This window comes from Brachionichthys hirsutus, chromosome 14 (assembly GCF_040956055.1).
Source record: "Brachionichthys hirsutus isolate HB-005 chromosome 14, CSIRO-AGI_Bhir_v1, whole genome shotgun sequence".
NCBI classification, from domain to species: domain Eukaryota; kingdom Metazoa; phylum Chordata; class Actinopteri; order Lophiiformes; family Brachionichthyidae; genus Brachionichthys; species Brachionichthys hirsutus.
In genome coordinates, this window is record NC_090910.1 from 3,863,867 (window position 1) to 3,884,399 (window position 20,533).

Consider the following 20,533-nt stretch of genomic DNA (forward strand, 5'->3'; position numbering starts at 1 on the left):
TCCAATTAAAACATATGCTACCTGTGACAAAGGTTCACAGGTAGAAATTTCTAGGCAATAATGGCATACATGTTGTACTGCACTGTGAGTGCACAAGGTAAAAGCTGCCGATTCAGATATGAATGAATGCATTTTATTCCGGTTCACTTTTCAATGAGACAGAGACAAAGGAAAATAGTTCAAAGGCTTTTAAAACCTGATGAACTGAAAGGGGGTAGATTGAAGCAAAATGCTTATTTGTAACTGCCCCCTTTTCTTACAATAACATAAAAAAAACAAAAACAAATGTTTACTTCTCCTCCTCAGAACTATGTCAGTAGACATCAATTGTTTTATCGAAATCTAATTCTTTATGAAATTAGCCAATATTTATATGTAGTATATCCATACATATACATACACATAGATATATACTTAAACATTCTAGACATACATTTATACACACGTACACATATTATCTTCAAACCTTATAAACAATATTTCCCAATTACAGCTTTAATTTTATTTCATAAGTCATTCCACATAAATACAGATTGTATTCTAATCTTCTCAACAATATTTCCTGATCACAATTTTCTTGTAGATTCTTTGCAAGTTTTAATACAAGTTTTTAATTTTAAATGAACAGTCCTCACTGCCCACATAATTCTCAGCCACACACTGACAGCTCTCTATACCCGTGTGACAGGGCTGTGCATGATCCACCTGCTGGCTTACATTGTCTATATTGTATTTTAGTTTGTTTGACCCTGAAAAATGCCATACCAGCAAGAGTGTAGGAAATCTAAATTCAGTCTGAAAACATGTCCCGTCTCTCATGCACTGTCTTCACTGATGCTCTGACAGATGACATTTGCAGAGACAAAAAAAAAAGACACCGCATGCTGGCTTTTGTAGGCTTGGAATGATGAGAGGAGAATAGTAAAGGATGATGAATAAATGAATTATACATCTGTGCTGCCATTCTTCTCTTCCTGCTACCCCCCCACCCCCGCCCCCCTGTCTTCCTGTGTCAGCTGGAGTCAGTTCTGTGAGGTGCCCCCCCCATTTTAGTTAGGATTGTCAGGTATGGTCGACAGCAAATTGGCATGTTGGTGCCGGCCCCTCTGTGACACTTGAACTGCTTCTTTTGTTAGATGGCCTTGGCAACACAAATGTGAATTGTTTACATGCAAACAAGTTTCATCGGGTCTGCAGCTGCTGCAAATATTCAAGGGTGCTCGATGGTGCACATCCTTTAAAATGCATCGACCAAATTATGCTTCTTCCCCCACTGTTCTGCTTTCAAATATGATCATGAAGTCAGGACAAAGGATTTGCATTCGTATTCACAGGAGTGAGCATATCATCTGGTGAAATGTCTGATGTAAATTGCACTGAATTCAGGATTTCTGGACTTTTAAAATATAATCACCGTTAAATGGTCATAAAGTATGATCGTCAACAGAACAAAAGAAACGGTGACGCCGCCCTCTCATGCATTAAACATTTATTTGACCCCCATCAGTAGTACTGCGCCTTGCTTCTATCTCCACTCAAATGGTGAAATATTTTCACCTTAATTGTAAATGTGCTCTTCTGTATGCAAATACCCCCCCACCCACTACCACACACACACACACACACACACACACACACACACACACACACACTTTTTCTCAATCCACTCTGATTTTCAATTAAGATCCAGACAGAGATACAGGATCTCAAAGGGAGCACACCATAATGGGCTGGGCTCTGCCACTGCTCCAGACACACAGGAAGTGGGGGCGACCCAGGGGCAGCCTCACCTTACTGTGGTTTCAAAAACCTTAGCTTAGCCGTAGTTTGTCCTAATCCCAAAGGTGGAGGTGTCCTTGATTAGGATAGTAATTGAAATTAATGATTGAAACTAGGGCTGCAGCTATCGATTATTTAAGTAATCGATTAATCCATCTATTAATAAATAAATTAACTAAAAATACATTAAAGTGTTTCAGAATGTTTTTCAGAGGTGTAAAACAAACCCACACATGTTAATGCTTATAATAACATTCAGTTTGAACTGCACACTCATTAAGGTTACGATTGAACTTTAATTTCACAAGAGCATTCAATGCAAATACAAATAAGTAAAATACCTGAGCGAAGCCTCACATTAATTATATGTATTTTTTTTTCTTCAATTCAGCAGAATCTCAGATACATTTAATAATTCTAAATTACACACAAATGTGTACTTAAAAATGTATTTAAACAATGAAAGCAGCGTGCATCAAACCTTTTCAAGCTACCAAATACCCAAATGTGTGAGCGTACAAAATATTGAGCTCACAGTGTTAGTTGTAGAAAAAAACATTCCAGAAATGCTATGAGTCAAGCCTGTGGCGCTGAATGTCCCTAGGATTCGCCTTCTCATGGTAGCATGCTAATAGTTGTCTGTCCATGTCTCTCCCTCTCTTCCTCTCTCCATTCCCTCTAGCTCGCTCAGTCCAGATGCGGACCCTGATGGTTCGTTCCAGAGGGAGGGTTTTGGCCGCCAAAGTATGTCAGAGAAACGAACCAAACAGTTTGAGAACGCTTCTCAACTCAACATCGTCACGTCACGCAAGTCCAAGAGCATGGATCTGGGTAAATACTGGCGTTGTTCAACACACTGCTTCCTCCCGCCTCTTAAAAACATACAGCTTGGTCACAATAAATCGTCTGTCTGTGTAACTTTGTGAGTGTGTGGAAGGAAACATTTGAGCTTCTTTTCCAAATGTCCCAAACACTTCCATTCACCATATTTGGAGTGGAAAAACCAAAAGTGAATGCACCGGAAACGTGGGATGTGATTTGTCAACTACGTTTGTCGAAAGTGTAGAGAATTGTATTTGAATGAGAAAGTTGGTCTGCACAGTGAGATGACAGCGTTAAAGCTTTTAACATTCAAGTCCAGCTAAACTGTGGATTTGTTTGCAGCAAAAATTAGCATTTTGTCTTGTTGCACATTCCAAAAAAAAAAAAAAGCTGGTGGGCTGGATCCCAATCTAACCTTCAACTCCTTAAGGAGTAAAGGGGCCTTTCACACAGGAGCCATTCTAATGTTTTTGGGATTGACGTTGAAAGGGTACGATTGTCACCATCTACTGCTCTGACATTCATACTCCAACTGTGCTTTTCGAAACCATTCATGTGGGGTTCTTTCCAGAATGTTACCTGAATACAATTGTTTTTGTTTTGTTTTTAAACACAAAGGAAGAACATTTTTGTCAAAGCCATTGCATCATGCAGTCTGTCTCAGTGAATGCATAATCCCCCCCCCCCCCATCCCACACGCAGAGTCCTTTCAGTCACAGCTTGTTGTCCCTTGGCCTCCATCCTCCATGGCGATGTGTCCAGTGGACCATGGGTACGAGTACACAAAGGCGTAGCACAATGGCTGCTTTAATGATTGTCTTGGGGAGGCATGTATTTGTGCACCTTCACGCACAAGCTCAAACTCACCGTTTCAAGTGAAGAAACTGTCATGAACTCCACTGTTGAGAATTCAGAGCCTCTTCCACTGAAGTAGACACTGTCTTATATTGGGTCGCTTACCAAACATTGCATATAACAGAGCCGAGCCCTCATCAAGCCCACAGACCTGCAGGAATCTTTGATTCTCCCACAGAGAAGCTCAGGTCTGGGCGGCTGCACTGAGCTGTTTGGGGTTAGGGTTAGTGTTCTTCTTTTCTTCTACTTCTACTTTCTTTTTTTTTTGTCTAGTCTCAAGACTCTATAGAAAGACGGTTCAGGGTGAGGGTAATAGTTGGCCTTTGGACACCGCACATTTCCTGAGCACTTAGCCGGCCATTAAGACTTTATTCCATCAAATAAAAATATAATTGTCTATAACTAAGAACAGGAGGACAGGAAGTGAATAGAATTGGCAGGGATCTGTGATAAGTTCTTGCCGGTGTTGTCGTCATTGGGATTCCATAATTTTAATTAGAGCTGCTTTGTAATTCTTTCGAAGTAGCGTTTATATATGAATGTGGGTCCTGAGAAAATAATCTGCTTTAATGTCAAATTTAAAATATTTGTTTTCCTTCCTTTACTTTCCATGGAGAATACATTTTTTTGAAAGATTACGATCGTTTTCACTATATATCTGAGAATATTACAAAATTAACGTGAGACAGGAAAACGAATAACTTGTTCCTCCCATGTATTAAATTAACTATTGTAATATAATAACGAACATGCTTCCAGAGGAGAAATGTTCCTGTCAATACTTGGAAAGCCAGCTACATAATCGGTGTTCAAAATGAAAGTGACAATAATCTGTCGTGTTGGATTAATTTTAAAGACACATGCTACTAAAGCATGTTGATAACTTTAGTTCTTAAATCAGAGCCAACAATAGACATGGCCAATGGGTATAATGTATGTAGGTAGCATATATTAGAGTTTGAAAATTCAATCAGCTAGCAATCACAGTACCAGCATTCATCCCTAACCATTAACATTGGCACTGTAAAAAAAAAAACTATTTAACAGTAGGAAAATCAATAGACCTCACCTGTAATTCCATTAATGCCTTAATGAAGCTGCTCTCTACTTTCAAAACCAACCTGATTGAATGTTAACATGCTCAACAAGCCTATTCCCTACAAACTCTCATCTTATTCTGTCACTGTGAATTTTCCTCCCTATTTTTAATCTAGTTCCAGGTTCGCAGATGGATTTCATGGCATCGGGCCCCCCATCATTTGTCGAACTATACTAAACTGGTCAGACATCCCACTGTTCAATCAAATTTAGATGGGGAATGAGATTGAGTGAAGGCAAGAACAGAGAAGAAAAAGATGTGAGGTGCCCCGGCTGGCAGTAATATATTAGCACATTCAAGCCACTTTGCCTTGTAAACTCATGATTGACGGGCCCTTACGTGGAGTGTTCTATCTGTTCCACTTACATCACTTCTCAGAAACTATTTGCTCGCTGCCCTGATTTTCAGATTCTTTTTCTGCTTTCGATGTGCTCCGTAAATGGTGTAGAAAGCACTAGCCATGAACACGTTTTTGTACTTTTCAGCAGGAGGGGATGAGATTAACTATACCATTTATTAAAAAATATATAAAAAAAACCTATGCAGCTATACATGGACCGTCTTAATACACAGCATTAATATAATGCTAAAAATAATATTATATAATACAATATTAATATTGCTGATATAATTTCCCTATGGGATTATTAAAGTATTCTGATTAATAATCTGGCTGTTCCAATAGCCAATCACTATTTGCTTGTGAGATCTCGGCACCTTGAGGTGCATGCGAACGACAGAGCTGTTTAATGTAATGGAAGCATAATCAAAGGCGGGTTTCCCCATTGGTGAGCATGAGTTTCATGGTGCTGACTAGAGACTTGGCAAGTGATGTGAGAACCTGTGCCATTGTGCTCGTTCTGCAGTGCAAAATGACTGAAGAAAACACTCATTAAACCAGCAGTGGAGGAGGAAGTGGAGTGGCATTTGCAATACAGAGATATTCTCTGCCAGTTGGCCTCTTCAGCTCGCATTGATTGATCCATCATACTCGGGCAATTTTTTTTTTCTTTGAATGCATTCATTCCAATGGATTAGCACAGAATGAGCTGATGTTCGCGTCACAAGGGGTATTTTTTATTTTTTTGCTACTAAGAGGCACAGAGTCACTGAACTTGCCTTTTGTCTGTCGTGTTCAGGGGTATTTGAAAGTATGTGCGATTTCATATTTCACACCACATTAGATTTATATGACAGTTCATTTATGAAAGGTGCTAAAAATAATAATCAGAGTATTATGCAGCCTAGTCACTAATTGGCCGGTTGTGATGAATCAGAGAGACTTGAAGCTCACCATAATTGTGCGTTTTTGTTGCAGCCCAGTCACCTCGCTAATCTGGTGCCCTACCAGACTTAACATGAGAGTTTCCAGCTTCTCTCTATTAATAGCTTGGCCAACAAAATAGCAACTGACATGGGGAGAGAAACCAGGTATGCAGGTATGCAAATCAAGTTTTAGTTGGTGGATAAAACACATGATCCCCGGACATTATCCAGAGCCCTGATTGAGACATTAGCACGTTGTAATGATCGTTCCCTTTTGGCACATGCTAAACGTATGTAGGACGTCCTCTGCTGGGCTAATGATCCAAGCCTGGCAGAGACATAGGAGCCCAGCCGACCCTGCCTCGCTTTCACTGGGATACCTGGACGCACCCCTTCCCTCATCCACCTCCGAGGATATTTTGAACATAATCACCCTTTTACTGCTCTGCTTAAAGCCCCGGCTCGCTGAATAAATTATGTGTAATGGAGCCCCTGTCTGTACACAGATCTTTACATGGAAGGGCCCATGGTGAATAATAGCCAGGGAGCATAGTTTTAGCTGTTCTAATTATACTATTGGCTCCTGTTCCTGTAATAACCTCTGCTGATTTATTCATGGAGTTTGCCATACCACCCCTTTAAGGTTTAATGGCAATGGATCTTCTCTAATTAACTGTCCTTGCCCTTAATCTGGCTAAGGAACCCAGCTCATTCACCGTTTCTTGTCTTGGGCCGTGATAATGTCCCCCCCCACCGCCCCCCACCCCACCGCACTGTTGGATTTGATCAGCTTTCTTTTTGTGCATTTCATTTTGATGATTTTCATTTTCATCCCCGGCATGTGGGGAGTGACAAGCTCATGTCTGTATGCGATGGAGGTGGGGGGGGGGGGTATGTATTTTCATCCCTCTGAATAAGAGATAGACGAGGAGCAAAGCACAGCAGCTTCTGTTGTGTGATAGGATCACATAATAGACTGGCATACAGAGACCTGTCTGTCAAACTCTCCCAGGAGAGCTGGAGCTGCTTCTGAAGGATACAAAGGTGGGTTTGAGGCAGCCCGGCGCCTATGGACAAAAGGCTTTCTTCGCCTCGCTCTCTTTGTCTCGCTGGTTCTCTCAGACATTCAGCATGCTGACGAGAAACAATGGCAGACGGGATCGTGGTGCGGAATACCGTACGGGAGGAATATTCCCTGTTTCCAAGTACAGCAGATGTCATTTGTGTTCCCTTGAACTGTTGCATCCTTCGCGGCTCTAACTTGCTATCCCATCGTGCCAAACAAGCACCCTGGCTTTTGCACATACACTGTTGGCAGGCTTTGAGTACAAGCTAAAAAAAAAAATAGCATGCCATTTGTTCTGGGATTTATTCCACCACACATTACAAATTACAGCTTTATCCTGTGTTCCTGATTCTGTGCCTGCGTTTCCTTATAATGAAGTTATTCTTTAGACTGGCCTTCATTTGATAAGATTACTTCCCTAAATAAATGAATTACATTTTTGTGTTCTTGGTCTCGCAGGGTTGTTCGTGTTTTCCTGGCATTGACATTTCTCATATTTCATTTATAGAGTATCTGTTCTGAGGATCTAAGCTGTTAAATTAATCTTCGGCCCCAGCAAACCGAAAGCTTTTAACCCCCCCGAGCACTCGGTACAATTTCATCTTGCTTGTCTGATGCTTCTTGACGGTACATAAATGAACTCTCACCACTAAATGGGATGCAGCATTGTAGTGTTTATTTCTTGAAAATTTCTATTTTCTGAATCAAGTCCAGCTTCTCCTGGAATTGTGCACCGTTATCACCGTTGATGGAAAGAAGGGAAAATTGCATATTGGTGAAATAACAGCATAATTATCTCTCTGACCTTTGAACCCGTCTGACTTCGGCACCAGATCTGCAGCTGCCACAGATGACGGCGAGTCACTCTCTCAGAAGGGGTGGCACCCTTGTGACCCCCAGTGGTCCTAAAAGTGGCATTCAAATGTATGTTTTATTTATTTGCATTGAATTGTAATAAGAACTCATTTTGTTTGTTTGTTATTGAAGTCACTGTGTTTACCAGAAGGAGCACATCCATGGTTTTGTTTTTCTCCCTTTCCGGGATGGGGCTTTATTTTCATTCTTACAACCTTATTTTTGTTTGGCTGCGTAACCTTCCTCTTTAAGCTGCACTGTGATCACACACACACACACACACACACACACACACACACCCCACAGCGGCTCACGCCTCATTGAGACCACTTTGAACATGTCGAGGAGCTTGTTGACGATGGCTGACAACGTGCGTTTGTTTTTGTCAAGAGGTTCTGTTTTTCACATTTTTTGGAGACTCCCTATATGGAAAGCACAAAACGTGAGCATGTAAGGCACACGTGGGCAAAATACAACCCCCCCCCCCCCCCCTTTCTCACAAAATCCTCAAGGGAATTAAGGTCCCCCACAAAAGAAAAAAAAAATCAATAAAAGGCAGCATTACTTTATTGAAGCTTGAAGTGATTGCCTGCATTAAGGCTGATGTGACGCCGACAGAGGGCCCTGTCTACATTATATTGCACATGAACGTGAGTTACGTTCAGGTACATGTCACAGTGGGGCGAATGAGACATAATTTAATTATTTCTCAAACATGAAAAAAAAAGGAGGTGGGTGTTATGTTTCAGCCAGGAGTCTCTTTTTTTATATTTCATCATGTGTCAGTTCAAAGGCCTATATTTGATAGAGAGACCTTTTTTTGATCAAGCATGCTAGCTCTACCTACCTACCTATCTGACAATGTGAAAAAAAAGAGAAAAGGCCCTGGGATTTTTTCCAACATTTTTTTTTTTTAGAATACAGTCCTTCAGTCTGGCCATCTGGAGAAAAAAAAAACAAAACCCTCACCCCTGATCTAGTGTTTGCAAATGTTTCTTCTCGGCCTTATAGCAACATTTGCTTTTGAAAGCCGACAGGAAGAGCTTGCAGGACATGTTTGCTTACAGCACATGCGTCCACGGTGGAAAGAACAGCGCGCACTACATGTGGAGTGGCTGTGTGGTCCGTGGGGAATCATGAAGACGCAATGCTGCTCTGTCCAGACTCGCTGACATGTTCTCCATCCTCTGATAGTCAGTCAGCCTGCTAAAGTAATTGAATAAAGTTTTCTTGTGCAGATATTTTCTGCAGTTAATTGCTGTGCTCCTGACTACTTCCTTGAACTGCTGACCCTTAGCATCGCGCTCATCCGATCAGTTCAAACAGACTTTTCCTTATATCTGTGTATTTGTTTTTTTTATTATTATCTTGCAGCAGTTTGCTTTACATTTTTTCACATTTCTCATTTTCTTGTTTTATGTGAAGCACTGCATGTTGTAAAAGTTGCTGCACCAAGTTTTACACTCACATTTTAAACTGAGGCAGAATGAATGTGACAGAAAGTGAACTAGAATACTTGGTTTGCCAAACAGTGTGCAAAGGCGAGAGCGCCGGGGAGCTGACGGACATTCCCTGATCAAATGAAATATCGATCCCTGATTCACACTCCACATGTGTACCCGAAACAAACCCCTGGCAAGCATTGGATAAATAATTATAGCTGTTCAGCTCCTGCTGAGAGTGTTTAAGCGCTTGACTGCTCAAAGCGGACTTTGCTTTGGACACAGCTGGTCTGCCCGCCTGCCTATCAGTGCTGTTCACGTCGTCTAATAAAGGAGACACTTCATCTGATATCGAGTAGAATGTAAGAGCTGATCTCATTAGCTGCTTTGCAAAAGGGTTTCAAGTCATTTCAATCCGTCATTTGTATCTTGCACAATTTACATGTTAATTGTTATTCATTTTGCATAATGCTAATGACTTGTGCAGCATTTATCAATTAAGTAAATGAAGTAAACAATTCTGTATTGCTAAATAACTCAAGAGATAACTTACTAAGTGACTCCGAAAACAACAAACATGACCATTGTGAGGAAAAGACGCATTCACTTTTTGGAGGAAACCACTATAGCAAATTGTTAAAAATACAATCCCACCGTTATATTAAACTTGAAGACCCAAGTTTTGGGTTTCATGAAGTTCATTGTGACTCCCCAATCCCTCCCTCCCCAGTGCTTCTATGTAAACATATCTGTAGGGAGTGATTAAGACTGGACACCAATCACAAACTATTGTATGTTCTCCTGCTATGATATTAGACATTTCTAATGCGTGCGTTTTCTCTTTGAACTTAACCCAATCTAAGAGGAAAACTACTACCTTTGTGCAGAGTCTGATCCATTCATCCACGTCCCCTGATTTGCATATTGCTTAAACATAAATATGGGTTGAACTAAACTACTTGCACAGAAGCCTGTCTGTGTTCGTTTCTGTGGCGAGGTCCCAGCAACCAGCCTGTAGCTGGAGCCAGGTGGCTTTATTTTTGGCCTTCATGTTGGACGATTACCTCCTGTTGAACATCTTATGTTGAGGATTTGCCTGGTTAAACTTTACAGTGTGGAGATCTTGATTGCTCTCAGATGGGCTGGGGGCATGAAACTGTTTTTTTGGAAATGACTGGACTCCATGTGCCCATCTCTCTCTCTCTTGCAGAAAACCCCAAGAGCAGAGAAAGAAATTCACCTATTTGGTTTTGGAATTAATAATACAGTATTATAAAACCATAATCACCACTGATGCTTTGATGTGTTTTAGCCTTTGGACATGGTTCATTTATATGCGTTACTTTTCAGCCACTTGATTTAACTCTGCAGATCAGGTAGAATCCTAATTCCCATAATATAAATCTTTCAGTGAATATATAGTAGTATTTCCTCGTTTGACATACTTCATTGGCCATGAGGCAGTTTCATGTTAATTCTCAACCGCAGACTCACACTTTGACTTTGCTTTGCAAAATCTGACACCTAACCTCACCCTTCACAAAACTATTGAAGCATCAACGAGCTATACCGGTAATGGACATGTGGGTGGGAGAGAGTCATAAGCCATCCGTTTGCTGCCCATGCTAACACTAGTTCCTGTTTCCATAGGTTCTGCAGATCGAGATGCCGAACCCTCATCTGGCTTGAAAAAGTCCGGCTCCCTTGAGAGCCTCCAGGCGTCCTTTGTCGGGACGAGTCTGAATGGTGGGATCAACGTGAACAGGCAACACTCGTGGATCACCAGGGGTCGTGGCTGCAATAGCAGCTTCAGAGCTGCGATCGACAAATCCTACGAGATGTCAAGTGCAACGGCAGTGGACGACGAGAACAGCACAGAGACACGTGAGTGCTTGTTTTACACTCGGCTGTTCACTCAGAGCATTGCTCTTGATATTTTTTCCCTCCCCAAGCATTATGGGTTGTACAACAGGACACGTCAGGAGGTGATGACAGCCACTAAGTGTCATATATGTTCATTGAAATGTTTCTCAGAGGCTTGTCAGGATAGCAGAAATGTTCAATATTCATTATATTGACTCGTTCATGTTGAGTGGAAGTTTTTAGCGACTGTGGAACGTGCAAGAAATATTTACCCAAATGCAGCCTTATATACTGTAATTGTGTGTGTATATATATATATATAAAAAAAACAGACCTTTTCCTGGCGTTTTCTCATCTGTTTTTCGTCATACATGATGTAACAGTTAGCTGACTTTTAAATTCCAAGCATTTAAAAGAAAAAAAGCAAGCCACCCTGGGTTTCAGTCAATATATCCATTTATTCTCTGTGGATTATGACAAAAAAAAAGACACGTCAGATATAAAGACTGCCGTCTGACAGGTAATAACCCTGCAACAGCACACAAGTAATCACTAGGTATAAATTTCCATTCACCATGAAAGCAGTGCAATACATTTGAAAGCGAGGGAATTATTTGCCGAGAACGCTTTGTTCTTGTGAACTCAGTCGGCACAGCACTAAATACAGTCTTATCTCAGCAAAGAAAAATAGAGAAAACCACCCATTTTCTCCACCATAGTATAGTGCATACCCCCTTCCCCCCATGATATTCAAATAACTCTGTTTTTCAATTTAGATAAAAGCAGCCAGTCTGCTCGTCACTGAGGTTAATAGTCAAAGTTGACAGATAAGCGGCTGGCTTCCGCTGCTCCCAGACTTTTATTTACATAAAATAAGAATGTGGCATCACCTAAAGTAAATGTGTCCTGAAAAGATAGACCGCTGGGTGAAACGCACTTCCCCTTGTGCCACTTTGTGTTGCATCGGTTCAGGAAATAAAAGTGAAAAGGAATAATCTGCTCAGCTGAGCAAAAAAACCCCCCAAAAAAAATCAATTTTAATTGTCTGTCAGAACAGACATGTGACAGGCAGGCTTGTGTGCCTTTGATTTACAAAGCAGGAACGTTTACTGCTGTATTTTCTGGTGTCAAATCGTTTTCCGTCTCTGTAAATGATCTTCCTGCCACCTGACCCTTTCATCATTTGAATAGTTAAGGAAGTCTTTTAAATTGCCGTGGATGGGACTCACCATGACGTCTGGTGCGATCAGCATGGCTGTCTCTTTTTAATTGAAGATAATTAGCTTATCTTTCTTTCTTTTCAAAGACTGATGTTAAATGGGAGATAAAAAATAATAATACTAGATTGAATAATAAAAATGAGAGTGCCTTTCATTTCTATCTTAGAACATAACAATTGCCTGCATACGCAAAGTAATTTGTTACCTATATTCCATCTGGGAAACTTGCACGATGCAGCGTTATCTGCAGCTTCATTAAGATGTGACATTGTTCGCTTGCTAATCTTAGTCATTGAAATAGCCAGATACACCTCGCAGCTGCTTTCTGCTGCCAATTTGTTACTTTTCTTTGCAAGTTTATGATTAGCAGGTAGGGGGCGGAGCTTTAGCGCTTTAAGCTGCCAGGTTGCTCCTGACACTTCCTGCTTCATGTTGAGATTCCATTTCAGTCATTTCCTCCAAGATCGTGGGTGAAACAATGAGCTTCACAGATCATAGTAGAAAACAAAACCCCACTGTTCCTTGAAATGTGAATCTAGCGTGTCTCATTCTGTATTCATCAAGTCCATTATGGATGCTCTCTCTTTCTCTCTCTCTCTCTCTCTCCCTTCTCTTTCCTCGTGATAAGCACTTTTCACCCGTTCATCAAAGGCAGAATCTAAAGGAACGGCTTGCAGGACTGTAACAAGACGTAATCTGAAGGACATCTACCTCGCTCCAGCGAGCCGGAGATACGCAAAGACGGATGTAAATGTGGAGTGGAGCGCGCACGCGTATTCGCAATTAAAGATGCCGGGAGGTTTTAGATTCATTACATTTTGCACATCAGTTCTGATTAGATGTGATGGAAACTTTGAGTTGAATCAACCCTGCATTACCTGGGGAGTTCAGTTTCAATTTGAGGTTCAGGTTCAAATGAGTTCAGACCGAAAGGAAACCAGATTAATATGAATGTTCACCACGGCCTCCGTTCTTCATCACATAGTCGTGTAAAATGGAGCAGAAATTGGAGCAGAGGCCGTTCTCTCGTGAGATGTGTGGAATGTACACATTTGAAATAACTTCAGGCTTTCAGCTAAGTGAAAATATGTTCAACAGAATACTATCCTCAAAGGGTGCACAAAGTCAATATATTCTACTCTAATGAGGTGGATGAATTCAGTGTGTATTGTTCAAAGCTGCCTTACCTTGTGGGACACAGTTTTTTTCTTCTAACGTTCATCTAATGCATAAAAAAATAAATAACTGAGGCTTTGTAACTGCAAAAAAGAAGAGAGAAGATTTGTTTCAAATTCTGTGAACCAGAGGAATCACATGAAAGTTAAATTTGGCCTCCTTTTACTGACTCAACCCCCCCCCCCCGCCCCTTCTATCTTGTCCCTCACCTCCAGCGGACGAGGACACAGAGGGAAGTTCCAGATCCGGGCCCGAGTCGATGTCCACCAGCGTCAACCTCATTGTGCACCCGGAGATCAATGGCAAACCCTCCAAAGATGACAGGCAGGCGGATCGAGACAAGGCCGGCGGGAAGGAGAAGAAGAAATCTGAACGAGATAAGGAGAAGGAAAAAGACAAGGACAAAAACAAAGCAAAGAAAGGCATGTTGAAGGGCCTCGGAGAGATGTTCAGGTAGGAACGAGACGTGGCACAGCTCCAAATCCTAAACAACCACCTCCTCCATCTCGCCTCCAGCACCAATCGCTATCTGCTTTATTTAATTCCACTCCGCACACGCACACACACACACACACGCACACACACACACACACACACATCTACCACTGGATCATACAGAATATGAATGCATTCACTGAATGTTGCCAGTGCTAATCAGAGACCCTTCTCCTTGAACTATTTGAGGTAGAGGGAGTGGAATGGGGGGGGGGGGGGGGTTATCGACCTCAAGGGCCTCTGGCACTTTTGAGCCAGATTATTTTTAATAAGGGCAACATGTTTTATTCATAATCTCATGTGCGCACCCCTCCTGTCCAAACACGTGCCACATTTGTTAAACCAAGCAGACACTGCATGGGGTGCTCATGTGGGAGATCTGATTTGGTTCTCGCAGTAAAAGGTGTTTTGTAGATAATGAAATCAACTGCAGGCTGTTGCCTATCTGATGATGCGCTGCTTGCGTGTTTTAGATGTTTTAGACTTGCGTCAGCTCAATGGAAGGTTTGCCAACAAAAAAAAAACGTCATGTCAGATTCAAACCGGACACCGCTTCCTGTGATGGCTGAGAAATATTACGACAGCCAAACACGACTCTGTGGCCGTTCACTGTGGAGACAGATAATATGTGTGAAAAGACTGTGGATGAAAATAAACATCCTGTGGGTATCCATTCAGTGTCTCCTCCACAAGGAAATTTAGTTTGGGAGTCACATTAATTATTTTAATTCCGTGCACATAGGAATGTGGCATAAATTAACCGGGGGGGGGGGGGGGGGGGGCAGCGTGAGCCGCCATCGTGCCGTAACTTGTTTTCACGTGGATTAGTTTAATGGGATTAGTTAGCGTCTCATGGCGCGCGGCTCCGTAATGAACAATAAAGACGACAAGTGTGTTTCGAGGTCACAGTTGTGGAATGCAAGGAGCTCGCTTATCTTCTATTATTTTCACTTTAAAAATGGGAATTAAACTGCCAACATTCTGGGGCGTGAGCGCACGGTGGCAGCTCTCACGCCCACATGTCTACACGGTCCCCGTCTATTCTTTCCCTCGTCTCTCACAATCCACTTAGCCGGTTTATAAAGATAGAGATGGTAAGAACGTGAGATGAGAGATGAATATGTCCCACTGAACACGTGCAGAAAAAAAAAAAAAACTTTTTAAAGACTAAATCTGAGTGACGTGAAATGCCTTACCAGTCAGAAGGGAGGAGAGGGAAAGAAAAGTCGAGATCTGACAGGTGTCTCGCTTTTAATGTTTCCAGCAAAAGTTTTGACAAGTGATCTCGGAATAGAGAACTTTCAGCGTGCGTGGCAAAGGCTTTGGCTGACAGTTCCTCCACGTCCCGAGGCTCACAATTACACGAGTGGTTTTCACGTGTGTCTTGGTGTTGCATCAAAACATCAAAAAAGGCATCCTGATTGGGTTATTCCTTTGCGACACTTGTCTCCGTTGTTTTCATTCGTGTAGATGGACAGGAAAACACTTACCTTACCCCCCCCCCCCCACATTCCTCACGCACGCCTTCCACTCACGCCCTCCCTCTGAGGAGATTTCAAGGAGTTTGCGGCACACTGCAATTTTAGCTCATTTGCATGGCGGGCCTTTGGACGGCCTGATGAACGTGTAGCTCACGTCTGCTTAATGGACAGCCTGATTGGGAGTGCATTAACATCGGAGCCAGGGGAGAGGAGGGTGGTCTAATATAGGGAGAGAGAGGGAGGGAGGGAGGGAGGGAGGGAGGGTGGAGGTAGGGAGAGACTGAGATAAATACTGTGAGTGCAAGAATGGCTGAAAGTGTGCGAGAGTGTGATGGAAAGAAAATTGACTGCCGAAAGCCAAACACAGAGAGGCCTAATACAGGACTTTGTGTCGCCTACCGCTCTGGCTTCCTACTGTACTGCCTATACGAGGGGCGGAGACTGCCTGGTATATAGTATTATCATGTGATGACTATCTTATAATCCAGTGGATGGATTGCCATGTGCATAGATGCATAGGATAGAAAACCAGCCGGAGGCAGCTTGGCATCATTGTTATTTCAAGGGTGTCCGATGTATCCATGTATCACTGCTCGTGTCTGCGTCTCACGGGATGTAGAGGCGTGCACGGCAGGCCATTGTCTTTGAAACAATTGTGCACGATTGCTCATGTCATTTTGAGCGGATGACATGCGGACATTGCGTCCTGATCCTATCAGCTCGATTCAGACGGAGAAATCTTCGCTCGGGGCTCCATTAGCATGCTAGAAGACAATGAGGTTCCGTCCCAGGATGGCGTCAACATGCCTGATGAGGTGGTGTTTACCTGCTCCGTGACTCAATGACCCCTCTTGCGTCCCAGCTACATCTCTTGGTGTATCCGTGTGTGTGTGTGTGTGTGTGTGTTATCATGTTTTGCGCGTGCGCATGCAAACTGCCTGCGAGATGGGGGTCGGGGCTGGATTGAGAAGGAGAGAGGCAGCGTGTGTGCACTGAAGTGAACTGGGGCACCAAGGGAGAGTGAGAAAGGAGGATGAAAAGAGGGTGTATGAGAAAAGAGGGGAGCTTTTCACAGCAGTCACGGTGTCGCGCTGCTGTCTGCCGGGTGGGAGGATTGGCCATCTCTGGTGCTCTTTTTGCTTGCTGCGTGTGGATTTACATGTGCTTGTGTGTGTCAGTGGCGCCGACCTCACCCTTCCTCCACAGTGCTCCCGAACCCACACGGACACTTGCCCTTAGACCGGCGTCCCGCACCCCCTCCCCACCAATCTGATAAGTGGCTCTGCCATCAGCCGACGCTGATGCTCCATGTGACAGTCCTGCCCCCCCCCCCCTCCATCACCCCAGGGACCTTGTGTGCCTCTTCCTCCCCGCAGATGCAATATCCCACTCAAGGCTACATGGAGCGATGCACGAGACAGGAGTGTGAAGTGAAAAGGGAAGCAGTGAAAGCTGGAGGGGAAGGATGCTTTCGACCCTTCAGTCCGTATTATTCTTAGGCTGTGGGGAAGCGCACTGGGAGTGCTGGTGTGTGGGGGTTGTCATGACTGCGTGTTTGCATGCTTGCATGCCTCAAAAGCAGGATCGCCTTCTCTGCAGCATGGGAGAAGGTAGTTAGCGTGTTGCTGCCACGGCTCTGCATGCTATATGATTATTTCTGCTCATGTGGGTGTTAACAGCTGATGGAGGGTGAGCCGGTTTGATCATTAGCACACCAACACGATGCACGCATTAGCCCGGGTTTTATGGGCGCCCGGCTAAGAGAGTGCCTGAGCTCGCATACTCCCTCTGTAAAACTGCCTTCCTTGTTCATCTGGCGTCCTCAACGTGCACGGAAGCTCGCATATGCTTGTAATATTATGCCACAGTTGATCCGGAGACAGCAATTAGCCGCCTCCACATGCGGGCCCTGACATCTGCTCAATGTAATTTGAGCGAAAATGATAATTGTTCTTCTTTTGCTCATCATAATGTCTGTGCCGAGGTTGTAAAAGGAAGCACATAAGGACACTGCATCAAGCCTCAGCCGCTACGTGAGAATGACTAACAGCTGCAGGGAATATGAGTGATGCACTAAATAAAGTTACATGAATTTGAATGGTGATGTCAGTTATTGGGGGGTGGGGGGGGCGTTGCTTCTCTAATCTCCATATGCGGTTATCTGACCCTGACCTTTGACCTCCCTGCCGAACAGGCTAAATCAAAGTAAGCCAGATATTTCCCTTGTCATTGATAAATATTTCAGAGGGAAAACAGTAATGCACTCTGGCAGCTGTGCCAAGTGCAAAGTCGTAGCTCAATATGACCTTCAAACGCATGTGTAGCTAAAAGAAATATCATGTCATAAAGCTTTTTTCACCTTATTGAAACCCTCCCCCCCCCCCCCCCCACCTTTCAGAAAGAACTCCCTCCCTGCTTCCTGAAAGCTGATGGAAGGTCTCAAAACTTTAAAGGCGTCATTTTGTAGGGCGAACTCTAAACCGCCAGACAAAAATGTCTGCGCGAATGTGACATCCCATTACTCTCTCGCCAATCATGTACCAAAGATGCCCAGCGGGGGGAAACAAACAACACAATCCCCCCCCGCTGAGAAGATTAGCGGCAGTGTCACCGGGTGCAATGACAGGGGATGAAAGCAGTAAAACGAGTAAACTTCTCTATGGCAGGTTCAAGCAAACGCAGTTTCGTGTCTGATTTTTTTATTTTTATTTTTAAATGGGCCTAACTATAAATGTAATCCAGGGTGAATTATCAAGATACTCTACAGGCAAATTATATTGGAAGAGGAGGACAGGACGCTCTGTGACTTCAGCAACCATCAAAGACGGAGAAGGGGTGTGGAAGGGGGGCGGGGGGGCTCTGGCTGTTCTGCCTTCGGCCACTCGATTCAAATGCGATTGGGCAGCATGGGCCTCTATCAGACAGCCCTGAAGTAATTAGGTTTAGAATGCTCACGCAGTATGCTGAGATAGACCATGAAGCATGGGGCGAAGTGGAGAGGCTCGTGTGTGTGCGTGTGTGTGTGTGTGTGAGAGAGAGAGAGGTGGTGTTGCACAATGGAATTAATTGAATCTGAAATCTTGTCTGCCTGAAATGAGATCCACCAACGTCTCCCACGCTGGGTTTCAGGCAACGGGCTGCAAACATGACTGAATTCATAAAGTGTGCTATTAAAGAGCTCAAATTAAGTGTAGCAGTGCCCCCCCCCCCCCCCCGCCCCCCCTTGCATAGTCTACCAGGACTACTAATGATCCAACCCCCATGCAAGCAGTCTGACCTGCCAACCGAGGCCCAGCACCTCCTCTCCTCCCCCCCCTCTCCTCTCCTCTCCTCTCCAGGTCCCCCTTCACTGTTTTTCAGATTTTTTAATTTCGTTTTTTTTTCACTCTTTGAAACACTTTGATCAATCAGAAGAAGACTGCTTCTGAGAGGGCTCAATCCCAGTTTTGTTTTTTAGGTTTTCATCCACAGGCATTCAAATGTATAAAACCTCCTACTTAATGCATTTTAGGCACACTTTTAAGCTTTTTTCACTTTTATGATATTTATGATGCTGTAAAGATTCTGCTAAATGACGTTTCATTGTGTACACAATGACAATAAATTATATTATATTATATTCTAGAAATACATAAGCAGAGTTAGAGATGCAAAGCATGCTTGGTATTACAGAGACAGAGGTGAGAATACACGTTGGAGAGCCTATTTATTTGCTCCCTATGTGCTATTCAAATACAGCAGGCTTTGTCTCCTACAGTAGGACTCATTGCTAGTCTGCTCACCGATCCACCAGGCTTAGCATGTAATGAAACAGAGGCCGTCGGCTGCAATGACCTTTCCCATCCCCTGAGTTCCCACCTGCTGATGTGTTGCACACACTTAAACATGCGAATGAGAAGATGGGGAGCGGCAGCGTAACAATCACAGCGAAGGCAATGAAGACCGAAAGCTGAGAAAATTGCTTTTGAATTACAAAAGGTAATATCAATCGATGTTGAATTACACTTCTTATTTCCATCAAAGGTGATGGGGCAAGCATATTCCTCTTGTTCCGTCAGTGTCTCGACATGTGTTCAGCATGGAGAGTGAGATAGTCTTTTTTTTTTTTTTTATCCACCCCTCTGCCTCTGGTTTTCTGATCTTTTTTTTTTTCTGTCATTAGTGAGGACGTCAGAGGAATGGAGATTCTTTTTACGGCTTCTTTCCTCCTTGTGTTTGTCATACAGGAATCTTAATTGGGCTCTCGCTGCATACCGAGATGTATGGGCTTAGGAGGACTGTTTGAAGGACTATGTGATCAGACACTGAAATATCCACAGTAATGTCAGCTGTGTTTTTACAGCTATAGATCAACACTAGGTCTTGTTCAACTCCTTATGAGGTAATTGTGTATCCACAGCTCCTTATCCAGCACAGGATACTTTGGAATAACCTCCATGTTTTACATGTTTGCACTTTCTGACGTATATCCAGTGCTAATAGTTGGATGTGCCGGTTGGATGTTTGACCTCGATCCTCCCTTAACCTTCAGCATGTTTTTGATCACTTTTACATTTTCATTAACATTGCAGTCAATGGAGCTTCAAAATGTGTTCCACAATATCTCGGTTGATTATTGAACGATGTTTATGGAATTTGACACAGTCATGTAGGGTGGGGGTCTCTATCTCACCACCGAATTTCGGCTGGATCGAAGCCAGAATAAGGTCAGGAAAAAATATTATATTTTCACATTGAAAACTCCTTTTATAGATTAAAAAATCTGTTAAAAATACAAATCAACTCAGATTCATTTTTACTTTTCATGGTTGGTGTATAAAGATACCAAGAACAATTTATTCCCCTTTGATGATGATAATCCAGATCACCATGTGGATGGGATTCAATGAGCTGCTTGGTGGAGGTCTGCGCTCTCTGAGTGCTTTTCTAGTTCTTCTTATTTTTATTTGACAATTTAAAAATGCTGCACATTTATTTGTCATATTTGTTTTTGTCCTTTGTATTGTGTATGTTGCTTTTCGGGAAGCAGCAGTCTGAGCCGACACAAGCCGTCGGTCCGGGTTCATTTATCTAACCTTGTTTGGGATGTACGGTCACCATCCCTGAGATTTCAA

General features: G+C 43.0%; 1 protein-coding gene across 1 annotated transcript in view; it reads left to right on the plus strand.

Annotated features, from left to right (window-relative positions):
* pard3aa (par-3 family cell polarity regulator alpha, a) overlaps nucleotides 1–20,533 on the plus strand; it is a 281,009-nt gene that overhangs the window by 166,007 nt on the left and 94,469 nt on the right. The window contains exons 17-19 of the mRNA XM_068747703.1: nucleotides 2,462–2,610; nucleotides 10,835–11,068; nucleotides 13,659–13,896. Coding sequence (XP_068603804.1) covers nucleotides 2,462–2,610; nucleotides 10,835–11,068; nucleotides 13,659–13,896 — 621 coding nt within the window. The remainder of the gene's footprint in view (nucleotides 1–2,461; nucleotides 2,611–10,834; nucleotides 11,069–13,658; nucleotides 13,897–20,533) is intronic.